At 38.0% G+C, this 13,275-nt stretch overlaps 1 protein-coding gene across 3 annotated transcripts in view; it reads right to left on the bottom strand.

Annotated features, from left to right (window-relative positions):
• The window catches only part of SLC4A4 (solute carrier family 4 member 4), a 353,735-nt gene that overhangs the window by 109,284 nt on the left and 231,176 nt on the right, over positions 1-13,275 (bottom strand). For all 3 annotated transcript variants that reach the window (XM_027087718.1, XM_027087719.1, XM_027087720.1), the window contains 3 exons: positions 9,576-9,733; positions 2,782-2,869; positions 425-579 (listed from right to left, as the gene is read on the bottom strand). In XM_027087718.1, the coding sequence (XP_026943519.1) occupies positions 425-579; positions 2,782-2,869; positions 9,576-9,733 (401 nt within the window). The remainder of the gene's footprint in view (positions 1-424; positions 580-2,781; positions 2,870-9,575; positions 9,734-13,275) is intronic.

Raw genomic sequence — 13,275 nt, 5'->3', positions numbered from 1 at the left:
TAACTTGCATGTTGTATAAGAGGGAAATTGTTTCACCTGGAAAACACAGATTTCTAGAAAATGGCTTCTCCTCAATTATCTCATCCAATTTCTTAACCTCTTAAATCTACAGGGAGTCATCTTGAGTAAACGAATCTTTCCACATGTACAAGGAGTCCCCGAAACAACCCGAAAAAATCTCTACAATGTATTCCAATATCATAATCTGAGAGCTCTAATTTGTCATCACTAATCACAACATATAACATTCATTTTATCGTGTCAACGAAATGTCAAACCAAGGCACATGTGTGATTCATTTGAGATATTACCTCAAGTTGAATGGAAACCTGAAAATCTTAGGGCAGTTGGCTGAACCTCTTTCCTTTTCTAAACACAACCTCCTTCTCAAGGATGAAAACTCCCAATGGCCTGAAAATTTTACCTTTTGTCAGATGATGGAAGACTCTTAGGGGGCTCTATCCTGATCGCTGGATCCCATTCCCCGGGTGGAAGGACAATGACTTCATCTAGGAACTCGTCAATGCCAGCAATCAGGTCCTGCCTATCTTTTGCTTTATAAGCGATGTCATGGAACACCTAAAGAATAAAAAGAGATGTGCTGATCCAACAAGAGAGCTCTCCACATGCCTCACATCATGTAGAGCCTGAAGAATGCAATCCATAATCCACTTTAACATTTCTATAACCATAGCCCCATATTTGCTATTGTTCAGCTTACCCCAAAATATTTTGGTATTCAGATTATGAACCCAAAGAATATAGGTAGAGGCATGAGAACACAGCTGTGTTTCTTTTATATGATTTTTTCTATCAATACCATAAAACAACATTGCCTTTCATCTCCCACTAGCATGCACCATTACTGATATAGTTGTGATGGAAGCCAGATGAAAATGGTTTAGAGAAATATACTGAAGATCATTCCCCAAAATAAAAACTACTGCGCCAAACCATTGCTTATAATTCAAGAAGCGTAAGTTCAAGCTGATTGTTAAGACTGAGTTAAGACTCAGACACTGCAGCTCTCAAACACACAAATAATGTGTGTTAAAGCAAAGGGCTTTAAGTAGGTGATCATCTGTCTATCTTTTAGCAAGGCAATAACTAAACCATCCAAGGCAGCAAATGTTCTATGTCTTTTATGCAAATATCCAAAGAAGGAGCCTCCAGACGTCCATAATCCTCTTTGTCAATCGCTCCATTCCTCTAACCTGGCTGATGATCTGAAAGTCCTTTACACATAACCTAAGACTTTCATACCTCGTTAAGTCAAATTCTTCAGTCTCCAGGAGAGAAGATGGCCCTTATTTGATACCCTTACCTATTCTTAAAGATCGCTACTAAGACTCTTCTCCTCAATTAGAATTTTTAAAAGCTATCAAGCAAACAACACCAATGGTCTGGGGGCTGTGGGGTTGAGGGGAGGGCAATACAAAGTGTCAGCATATCATCTGTAGTGGACACAATTGGCCACAGCCTTATTTTCTCTTGCTACTTCCCTTAGTAGAGCCTGGAAAATCGTCATTTTCCCAGCCTACCCTGACGATAAGGATGGGCAATTCTGACCCATGAGATTAAAAAGAAGGGGGATGGAGGATAGCTTTTGAATACCTGTTAAAAGAGACAGACACAGCTAACACTTCCCTTCCTCCTTCCTCCTGCCTTGCATACAGATGACGTGACTGGAGTTGACGGTAGTAGCCATCTTAAGACCACAAAGCAGGAGCCTTGGCACTTGATTTTATCATTAAGCAGTTAAATTAAACCAACTCCAGCAACCACCTACCTCCAAATTTCCTCATATGTGAACAAAATAAACCCTAAATTGTTTAAGTCACAATAAGTCAAATTTTCTGTCATTTGCAGCCTAAAGCATTTCTAATTGATACATCTTAGGAGGAATCATTTTTTTAAAGAAATCATAAATATGCAAAAATAAATGAAAGAACCCACTGAGATGCTTAGCTGCCTCAAGGGGAAAGAAACAGCATTGCTATTCATCAATGCTCTCAGATTAAGTAACCATCTGGTAATCACTATATAGAACTGCCATAGCTAAATGCTCTATTCTCCACTTAACACACGGAGAAGCTATCATACCAAGCAATGAAGCAAAAACAAAACATTCGGGAAAATAGTAAGCTACAAAGATGCAAAAGCAGAAATTAGTGCTCCTATATTCTCATGGTATTTCTCCTCCTATGAGACCAGTTTGGAGTTTCGTCATGTCTACAATGTGTGTAATGACATTCAAGCTATTAGGCGAGTATGGTCATAATTCCAACGTACTAGATGCTCTGCAGTAACAGTTGCTAATGCATTTTAGTATATGTATCATTCCTTCCCACAAGATAAGAAAACCACAAAAACAGGTACTTTCTGATACCTAAGGGAAAAACTGCATTATCCATTTTATTATGCATTATTTTATAGAACCCATCATTTCTGAAACAACACAGTATATGGACACGAGTTTCCAGAATTAATATATTAAACACTTTAAGAGATTAAGTTAATACAGTGTCTTGAACCTTTTAAATAATATTTAACATACCTCAGTTTAGAGGAAGAAAGAAAAATATGACTTATTCTAACATAAAATTTATTTTTTGAAAACTATCAAATGCAGATGTCAGCTCATTTGCATGAACGACTGTACCTCATGTTTTAAGAAGGTTGGTAACTACATAATTCTAACTGAATAAATTGTGACAGCCAACTCACAGTATGAAAACACAAGTAGGACATTCACAGATCACCATCTTCCCGATTCCCTACCTCATCAGACATCAAGGTGGCAATGGCTCTGCCAATCTCATGGTAGGACTTGGCTTTCCCCTTAGGACCTAAGAGAATGAACAAGAACCTAATGGAAGAGGAAAGAAGCAAAGGCTATAACACACATTTCATCAAACTCAACACACATAACACTGAGACACATTTACCCTAATTCATAAAACGGTTAGGTCTAGAATTCACCTTTAAAACAAAGGTAATATTCTTGCTAATATGAAAGATACTCTTTCACGCTGTTGTGAAACACAAACTGTTTTTCATTTATTTGGAAGCAAGGGAGAATTTAGCATGGAAACCTGAGAAGCTTCTTCACAGAGAAGGAAAGGTTCACTTTATGAGTCATTCAATCTTTCTTTTCTAAACTTTCTTCTCTCTCTCCCTTTCTTCTGACTCACCGAATCTTTGGAGAAAACCCATTAAGCACAATAACGAGAAAGACTTAGTACATCTTCAGATTTCTCTGACGTTTCTTTACCCAATATGGATGATGACAAATGATCCTCTCCATATTTTTAAGAAATATTTCTACTCAGAAGTGGCCGGGAGTCAGCAAAAACCAAGTCTTCTACAAGTAAGCCACATGCTGACAGCCAAAGCAAAGAAAGAAAAATATGAGAGAAATTCAAAATAAAGCACCATGCACAGCTAAAATTCTTTCATGGGCGTCAACAAGTTTCTTTTCCAAACTTGTTTTCTGGATAATGCACAAAGCACTGTTCCATAGCAAGCAGGTCCTGAAACTCGCAATAATGAGCTTATCTCCACTTAAGTTCACCCCTTATCATGTTGGAAGGAATCCCTCACTGATCATAAGGGCAAAGATGCATGTCTCAACTGGGGAGCAGGAAACCCAGTAAGTAAATGAATTTAAAAACACAGACAAAAGGCAACACTAGATAAATCCCTTCCTTGCTTATTTATGATCATGTCTTACCTAACATGGAGATAATGAGGACAATAAAAATGATCATATCCTCTGTTTGCACAGCTTTTTAAAGCCTGTAAATCATTTCACATTCACACATCATTTAAACTCTTACTAGCCTCTGCAATAAGGACAGGTATCTTATTTCCATTTAATGGTGAAGAAACCTAGGTTCAAGGAAGTTATGGATGAGCCCAAAGACTGTCCCTAATAAATGACAGAGTAGATAGACAGGACTTCTTACCTCCTGTTTTTTTCAGCACACGGTTCTGCTTAATAATACCTGCCCAACCTATATACCAGAGTTGTGACTTCACAGAGAAAAGCTATCCAACTATGACTTCCATACGTCACTCTGGGGAAAGATGTTGTGGATACTTAGCTGAAGACAAGAAAACTTCGGTAAGATTTTATGGGACCAGGAATGGCTTAGGACTTTTCTTAGTAAAATTTTATTTTTTTACTAATTTAATCCTATACACCTCATTTTAAATAAGAAAGGACTGATAGCAAGCACTCTTCAAGGTATTAGGGTCTGTTCCCAAATGCCCTTGAATAGGTAGTTCCTTTTTTCATCATAAAATTCAATCCAAAGAGTGAAGAAAAAAAAAACGAAATTGAGAATGGAAGAAGGTAAATCTGAAAGTCTGAATACCCATATTTTATACCAGAATAACCATAAAACCATTCAGTATTTATTTGCTTAGAAACCAGTTCTGTAGTGGAGCGGTACATTCGCTTTCAAGTGTTATCACAGTAGAAGAAACAGCAAAAGCAATCAGCAGGTGCGAAAGTCTGTTCAAGTATGAAGTCATTATTAGAATTGGATTTTAGTTCTTCTAACTAGAACTTTTCTTCTTTTGAAGCTGGACCTAATTTATATACCACTACATACAGTATTATAAAGTGTTTTTTTATGGACAGTACAATGCATTTTTCTGAAGGGGCGGATCACTAATTTGAGTGCAACACCCGAAAAAAATATTTAACCACTACAGTAAAATATAAATCTCATTAAGAAACATCTACAGTGCTGGTCACATGTCCCAATCCTATTTACCTGTCTACCAAGGGCCAGCTGTCAGGCAGGACAATAAGCCCATAGTTTTAGGCAGAAGAAGGCAGATGTGGTGCAGTAAGAGAAAATACATAACACCTGGATGCTTTACTAAATACATTTTTAGATAACGGATTTCCTTTGCTCGTCATTTTTTATTATTTCAATGTATCTAAATACTAGTGTCTGAGTAATACGTAATATCTAAAAGCTTTCCAGAACCACTCTCTACCTCTTCCTACCTCTCCCTAGTATCTCCATCATGATTATTTTACATTTAGAAATACACGTTATAGAAATGCACATTTATCAACTGACACATAAATTAATGATCAGGTTGACTAAATGGCAACAAAGCCAAAATAGTGTCTTGTTAGAAAGTGAGGAAGATACTCTCAGTCATTAACAGTCCCCAAATAAAAACTTTGGCAGACAATGGGTAACTAGTCCAAGAACTGATAGAATAATGGATCCTCTAACTTAAATACTATAAGATGAGGGCATACATTTTCTACGAGTTTTTACTCTGTTCTTTACTAAATAGTACCAAAGAATGAATGGCAGTAATAGACCAGTGGTGACCACAACGTTTATTATAGCAATAAACCCAGCATATGAGAGCTATAGTGTTTTACTAACCTAGATACAAAGGTACAATTCCCCTTTACTGGGTAATGTGATTTTTATTTAAAAAAATTATATTTATATATATATATATATATATATATATATATATATATACACACACACACACACTCTTATGTATTATTGTAAGTATATATATATAATATATTATATATCATATATATTATTGTATATAAAATATAATTATTATATTATATAATATATATTATATATACTTATATTTTATATTTTATATTTTTTATATATATATATATACTTTAATGGAAATCATCAAGTGCCAAATAGAAATAAAATATTACATATCAGTTAAAATTTTCACATTACTCCAGGCAGGAACCATTCAGTAAATCCATCTCCTTAAAATGATATAGAGAGGAAATCTGGGCATCTACAAGTAGCAGGAAACGTCACCTCTGGTCAAGAATTTCATCTGTAGGAAAGCAGACCCTTAAGAAGCCTCTAATTTGAACTGCGTTGTTGAAATGGGGATGAGAGATCTGGGAAAACTAACAACACAGAAAAACTCATCAAGTTCAAGTTCCCTCTGCCTGAAACATGTTCTCTCCTCTTTAACCCTCAAAGAAGCAAAAGCTGTTACAACTTTTATGATAGAAGTACCTCTTGCCAAACTCAGCTTTTATAATGTACTGAAAACTTCTTTCATGACTCAAGCTGTTTTTTGTCAAGGGACAGATGTTTTTTTTAAACAGAAGCTTTTTTTCTTTATTAACAAATTAGAGTAAACATCAAATTTGTGTGGCTGAAATGGCACAGCTCATGTTGATGGCTTGGGGGAAATAATTTATGTTGCTGAGTTGTTTTTATTCACTCAAAACTAGAAACAAGTCATAGTTAGAATTTTTAATAGTGCCTGGTTGTCTCGAGAATCTTCATGGGGCCCTTCTACTCTTATGCGCTCGCTTTTCCATACAACTAATTGTGCCTGGGGAGGATGTCTCTAGCATTCTCCACAACAAAAATCAGTACCAGATGATCTGTGTCCAGAACCACTGGGCTATACTCACATTCACAAAACAATTATAGGCAGAAACAGAGCATAATATCAGAAAAAGAGCCAGCCTTCCTAAACCACTCAATCTTTTCAGAGAGGATGTGCACCCCCATCCTTCCTGACATATCACAGCTATTTCTAAAATAAACTCAGAATGTATCAGTCCTTTACTCCCTTCCTTCAAAACAATAGTGAATCAAATAACCCAGTGCTCATATTTAGTGGCTTTGGAAAATGTGGCTAAACTGTACCTTCCACAGTAAATTCATGAGGACCGCAAGCCCACCGTAACCAACCATATTACAGTGAGCAACTGGAAGACTGTCACACAAGACAGAACTGAACTAGCAGGACCTCCGTCCCAATTCCTCTAATACAATTTTTTATAGTTTTGACAATTAGGCACAAACAACTGCTTTTAGGCAGATCGTTATTTATAACATAAAATATATATTAACTTACAGTGATATAAAGGGGTAATAAGCGTTCTAATTTTTTAGAGGGCTAGAGCTCCCTGAATAACTATTTGCCTTAGATGTGAAAATCAAGGTCAGAAAAGGACAAACTGATCAGGAACTCTGATTATTCTTCATGGGAAAATGCTCAAGTATTTTATTCCAATCCATTCTGGATATCTCCTTAGATTTTCCCTAAAAGCCTGCCCTTGGAGTCAGAAGTCTGCACTGGTAGTGAACCGTCCCTGTGCCTCCACCTCTCAACTATAAAATGGGAATTATGTTCATCTCCATGTGGCCCCTATATATGGCTGAGTGGCAGCCTCTATGGACAGGTGTAAGATGATAGCAAGCAAAGTATCTGCAAGATGCTAAGAAAATCATAAACGTATCCTAGCAAGTCACCAGAGATCAAAGGACAGAGTTTATTTGCTTTCACATGGATGGCAAGAAGGGCCCCTACGTGGAGAACATCCATCCAGTTGGTAGCAGTCCAGCTGCAAGCAGAAAGCTAAAACAGATCAAGCCAAGAGCAGAGTAGATAGAGAAACTTGTGGACTCTACACAAAAGGAGCAGCTACCACCACATTTCCTAAAAGATGCACGGTAGTAATGCTGTTTATGATAAATAGTAATAATTATAATAATAATAATAAGCCAAAGAGCCTAACATTCCTCCACCTTCAAAAGGAAAAATGACCGTTGTTACAAGTTGTGCACAGAAACAGACTTCTCGGGTCTCCCTGCAGGACAACAGGGTGGCATGCATGTTAAAGCACATGGCTGAGTGCAGAGGCATCCTTCACAATGACTACCACACTCCTTGTAGGATTTCCTTTATTGGATTTCACAGGATGCAGCCATTGTAAATGGCCCCATATTACTCATACACAAAAAAGCTAATGAGACTCCCTACTCAGTGATTACAGCTTGCCCTGGTTCAGAGGACAGCAAATGGATAAGACTACTTCCTGGAAAAATGTCAACACGCTAGGATATATTATTCAGATTGTTGCCCTGAAACAGCTTTACGACATTATTGAATTACATTCCCTTGAATTGCCTGGGCTCCTTTTTTCTATTCAAATGATGCTGGATTGTACCCCTAGACTAGTACCACCGTCCAGTACAGAAGAAAATGAACCAGACAGGAACAGAAGATTAGAGGGACACAAAAATAGTCCTGACTTGCTACTCAATGAACTTGTATTATTGTTAAACAAAAAGCCTTTTAAAATATTTTTTATTTGTAGCTTCTAGAGAAAAGTAATAATAAAAATGAAAAAGCAAGAGAAATTTAACACTTCTGGGTACACTTTTTTTTCTTTCAAGCTCCAGTAAAGTTAGTCCAAAGAGACAAAAATAAAACCATAGGGACACACAAGCTGGACTTCGGCCACGATCTGAGTCAGCTAGCTGTTCGCCAGGTGATTGCTCAGATAGAACTGCAAGGGTCTGCTGGAATGTTTTCAAGCAAAAAGCTAAGTTACAGAAAACACAAATCATGATAATCCCATTAACTGAATATGATCATCGCCTTTCCTCTGCTATTTGTCCAATGACTGCTTATATTATTCCTATATTGTAATATGACAAATATTATTCCTATTTTAGGTGTCTAAGAAATATAAAAATGGAGTAAAAATGCCTGTATGATAAGAATGGCCTGTAACCTATAAATTGGGAGGCCATAGGAAATGTTCTCCTAATTTGCCTCCTAAGTTGGCTCAGAACAAACCTTGACCCCCTTGTCTTCTTGGTTGATCACACTCTCATCATCTGAGGTCACTGAGCATTCACAGCCCTTCCTGCTCATGTGGGAAACCTAAAGAAAAGTCCCCTGGGACCCACAAAAGGCACCTTCCCCAAAAAAAGGTCCTATTTATATGATAATTTTCTAATGTCAACCTGAAGATTATAAACTGCTCTTTAAACTCTTCTTAAGCACAAGTTTAAGTGAAGCATTAACTTCTATTGACCCATTGCACTTCGGAAGTCAAGCTTCCTAACTCCTCTACTGGGCTCAGTTACAGAAGGAAATAAAAGAGGATAACTTCTAAAGTATTGTGCAGGGTAATGAGTACATGATTGTAATAAGAGTAATATGCTTCCTCTTAAAACTTTATGAGTCATAACACATAACAGTAAAGTGTGCAAATGATTTTTACATATGTGTATATATAATATACATATAAACATGTCTATATATATACATATAGACATGTCTATATATGTAATGTGCATATGCATGTATGTATGTACCCACTACCAATTCTCTAATAAAACAGAGAGCAAATGAAAGCAACTCTGACCTTTGAATCATTCACCATCTATATGATCTTAGAGAAGTTACTTAAACTTTCAGACTCAGTTTCTTCATCTATAAGATCCACATACCTATAGTTTATACTTTAAAAAAATCATTATGAGGATTAAATAGACTAATCCATAAGAAACTCTTCTGTAGCCCAATGAATTATTATAATTGTTATTATTATTACTACTGTACAAGTGCCAAGTAATCTGATAGCATGAAAATCAGACTGAACCATTATTTCGGGTTAAACTTTTCCAATATGCTTGCTTTGGATGTACCCTCATCCTCTTGGTTCTCTAGCCTGAGGGAGAGAAGCTGTCCCTATCACCACATTGTGGACCCCGGCGGGTCAGGGAGCAGCTTACCTTGTGGGCACAGGGACCTCAGTCAGGGCACCCAGCATGACGGCCTGCTGCAGCCGAACAAAGGCAATGAAAGGAGAATCTAAGAAGTTGACCTCGCCAACAAGCACGTTGGAGGCTTCGGCATCACGTGGCAGTTTTTTCATGAACTTATTCTTCAGCTGCACAGGAAGAGCCAAGAAAACACAACTTATTTCCAGAGAAGGGAACTCAAAGAATTTCCTTTATATGAGTCTACACGCAACAGGCAAGCCCTGGCTAGCTATTCTTCTATTATGTTTAACCATTCTATCATAATAAACATTTCTCTGTACTTTGAATTCAAAAACATTGAGAGTAGAGTCACATGGTTTACATGAGGGTATAGTCACATGGTTTACACTGTTTTAACAATATTTACATATATATCAATTCATTTACTTATTCACTCAATAAATGAGTTGAGAGTCTCCTATGAGCCAGGAACTGATCTAAGCCTTAGGGATAAGGGATGCGTCAACTAATTACATGTCCTCCTTGAGCTCATATTCCAGCAGGGGAGAAGTAAAGTATGATTTAAAGTAGTGATAAGTGCTGAGAAGGAAAAATAAAACACGTAAGCGGGTACTGCTTTAGGCAGGGAGGTCAGGGAAGGCCTCTGAAGAAATACATTTGACATTGGAGAGAGGGGACAAGCCAAGCAAAGATCTGGGCAAAGAACACTGTAGGCAAAGAGAGCAGCAAGTGCAAAGCCTCTGAGACAGGCAAGAGCTTGGCAGTTAGGGGAACAGTAAGTAGGTAAGTGTGGTGGGAGCTGCAGGAGAAAAGGAGAGGAAAGGGAAGCAAATGAAGTTGCAGAGGTTAGGGGGGACCAGGTGGTAAAGGAAATGAAGGCCACAGAAAGAAGTTTTGGATGTCTTAGACGGAACGCACCTACTAAAAGTCCAAGTGGAACCGTGGAGTAGAAAGACATCAATTCAGGAGATACCACCATGTAAGAAGTATTTAAGACCATGGGGTAGGATGACACAACCTCGGGTGTGAGTGTAGAGAAGAGGGAGAAGATCTAAACGCCGGGCTACTCTACCTTTTATAGGAACGGGAGGGGATATCAGCAGAAGACATTGAAAAAGAGCAGCCAGTGAGGTTGGGAGAGAACCAGGACTTCATCAACTGTCAGGTGAAGAAAGGGCTCAATAAGGAAAGGGTATCAGCTGCTGAGTCAAAGCCTGCTGGAAGTTCAAATAAGATGAGAACTAAGAAGGAACCAATGAATCTGGCAAGGTGGAAGGGCTGGGTGATCCTGACAAGAGCTGTTACAGTGGACACCAGGCTACCCAGTAAAGAATGAGAGGTGAAGAAGTAGAGACAGGGAATGGAGAGAATTATTTTGAGAAATGTTGCTGCCAAGAAAAGCCAAGAATTAAGGAGGTAGGTGAAGGCATAAAACGGGGATTTTTTAAACGGGAAATATGCTAACACTTTGGAGTGTACATGAGGATGATCTAGTAGAGACAGATTATTGCTATAGGAGAGAGGGGATAAATGCAAAAGCAGCTCAAGCAACCGTGAACTACTGAGATGACGTCCACAGCACAGGTAGAGGGATTAACTTCAGGTGGAACACAGAGAGCTCATCAATCCCAGCTAGGGAAGGCAGAGTACAGATGGGGGTGATCTGGCAAGTTTGTGGGGTGAAGATGAGGGCTTCTGAGGACTTACATTTTTGCAGTGAAATATGAGTGATCTGATGGTGAGGAGGAGGTGGGATGTACATGGGAGCTTGAGGAGAAAGGTAAAGGGGTAAAGTGGTTTTCTTGGAGAGTAAACGTTGCTTAACAGTCACTTTGAAAAGTTATATTGTAGCTGTTATACATTCCTTTCCCCTCCTCCCCAGCTCCCACTTAGAGTAGGATTGTTCAAGCACCCTTCAGCGAGTGGGAAACATCTCCCAAAAGCTCAAGGAGAACATCTCAACAATCATAAAAGGATGGAGATAAGAATTTTGCAGGACCTTATGAAACACACAGACTTCTAGGATACACTTATCATCAATATGAATGTCTCTCCCCTCAAGTCAAAAAGTTAACAGTGAACTTTTTTTGCCATGGATTATTGCTGATATGAGAAGTGGGAGACATGGTCCAATTTTCCCCAGTAATGAAAAATTATAGTAACATTTAATTTTCAATTTCCATTTAAAGAGTTCTTAATTAGGGAAAATAAGCGCCATGACAGTTAATTCCCCCAAACTATCACCCTCAGTAGCATTTTTATGAGATTCTTTCATTTGGTACTTCATACAAGAAGAAAGCTGTGAGTCAAAAAAAAAAAAAAAAAAAGGAAGTTGGGGTTAATAATTTAGTGGAAACCAAAAAGAAAAATAAAGCAAAGGCAAGATATATATTTTTAGATGTCAGAAACATGACTACTTCTAGCAGTAAAAGCCTTTTCCAAAGTTTACACCATTAATCCTTCAAAAAAATCTGTTTACGTTCTACAGATATGAAAAGAGCAGCCACGGGAATGGTCTAAAAACATCAAATTGCCAGAATTGTTATTACAGCCTAAGAAAGTTACAGTAATGAATTGTTCTCTGTAACACAGAGTAGAGTGTGGGGTACAGTCAAGTGACACAAACGCATAACAAACTATCACTGCAAGAGTAACCTTCTTCCACCTCTTTCCAGAGAGAGCTCCCATTACCAACACAGTGCAAGAAGCTTTATAATAATCCAATTCTCTCCAGCACTCTTTGCTCTAGTTAGGCAAGCAATCTGATCATAATCTCCTTCTGTTTTATGTACTTAGACTCCCATACTTAGGATCAAAAACTGTCCTTTCCTCATTTCTACCTTTTCTAAACCTTCAGAACTCAGAACAAGCCTTTCTACTACCTCAGTGCTCCTCCTTGTCAATTCCAGAAGCGTTCATTTCTGAATCACACGTTTGCCGAAGGTGAAGTCTTTCTCCTGAGCTTCCTGAGGGTTAGGACAGTTTCTTCCCCGTGGTACTAAACACTTACTTTGCACATAATTCAGCTGTAATAAATATTTTGAATGGCAGGAATGAACTCTGTAGCACTAAAAATCAGACCACAAGACCATCAAATGCCCAGGAAAGTTAGAGAGGTTTTAGAGGCTCATTCTAGACCATACTAACTATGTCTGGATCTTCTATCACTAAGCAACTACCTGACCCACAACACACAGAGAATATTCCACAGTCAACTATTTTCTTCCACAAAACGCTTTACTAGGACTATGGTACCTTTACTGAGATGACTGTACCATCTTGGAAAATCAGAAGTATATTTTTACAGCTAAAGGAACTGTATTCTATGTGCTCTGAAGAGAAGTAGTTATAAAGATATGTTCCTTTAGATCAGCATACCTCAAACTGTGTTTGTGGAATACTAGTGTTCTTGGACAAACTAATAGCTATTCTAAAACAGAAACGTGTGGCACCTGAGGCGCCCCAGAACTTAGTCCTTTGATGGCTCTTTTTTTTCTATACACACTCCCTGGGTGATCTCAGTCAAGTCCCATGCCTTCAAATACCATCTACATACTGATGACTCACAAATTTATATCTTCAGCCAGGACCTCTTCCCTGAACTCCAGTCCTATAACATCTCTACTTGGATGTCTAATAAGCATTGCAAAGTTCACAAATCCAAAACTAAGCCCCCTAAGAGTCCCCTCAAACTAGCTCTTCCTGGAGT

Source organism: Aethalodelphis obliquidens, unplaced genomic scaffold (genome assembly GCF_003676395.1).
Source record: "Aethalodelphis obliquidens isolate GAN/ISIS:26980383/991018 unplaced genomic scaffold, ASM367639v1 scaffold59, whole genome shotgun sequence".
Classification (NCBI taxonomy): Eukaryota; Metazoa; Chordata; class Mammalia; order Artiodactyla; family Delphinidae; genus Aethalodelphis; species Aethalodelphis obliquidens.
Note: the sequence above shows the minus strand (reverse complement) of the source record. Positions and strands in the feature narration are given on the sequence as shown.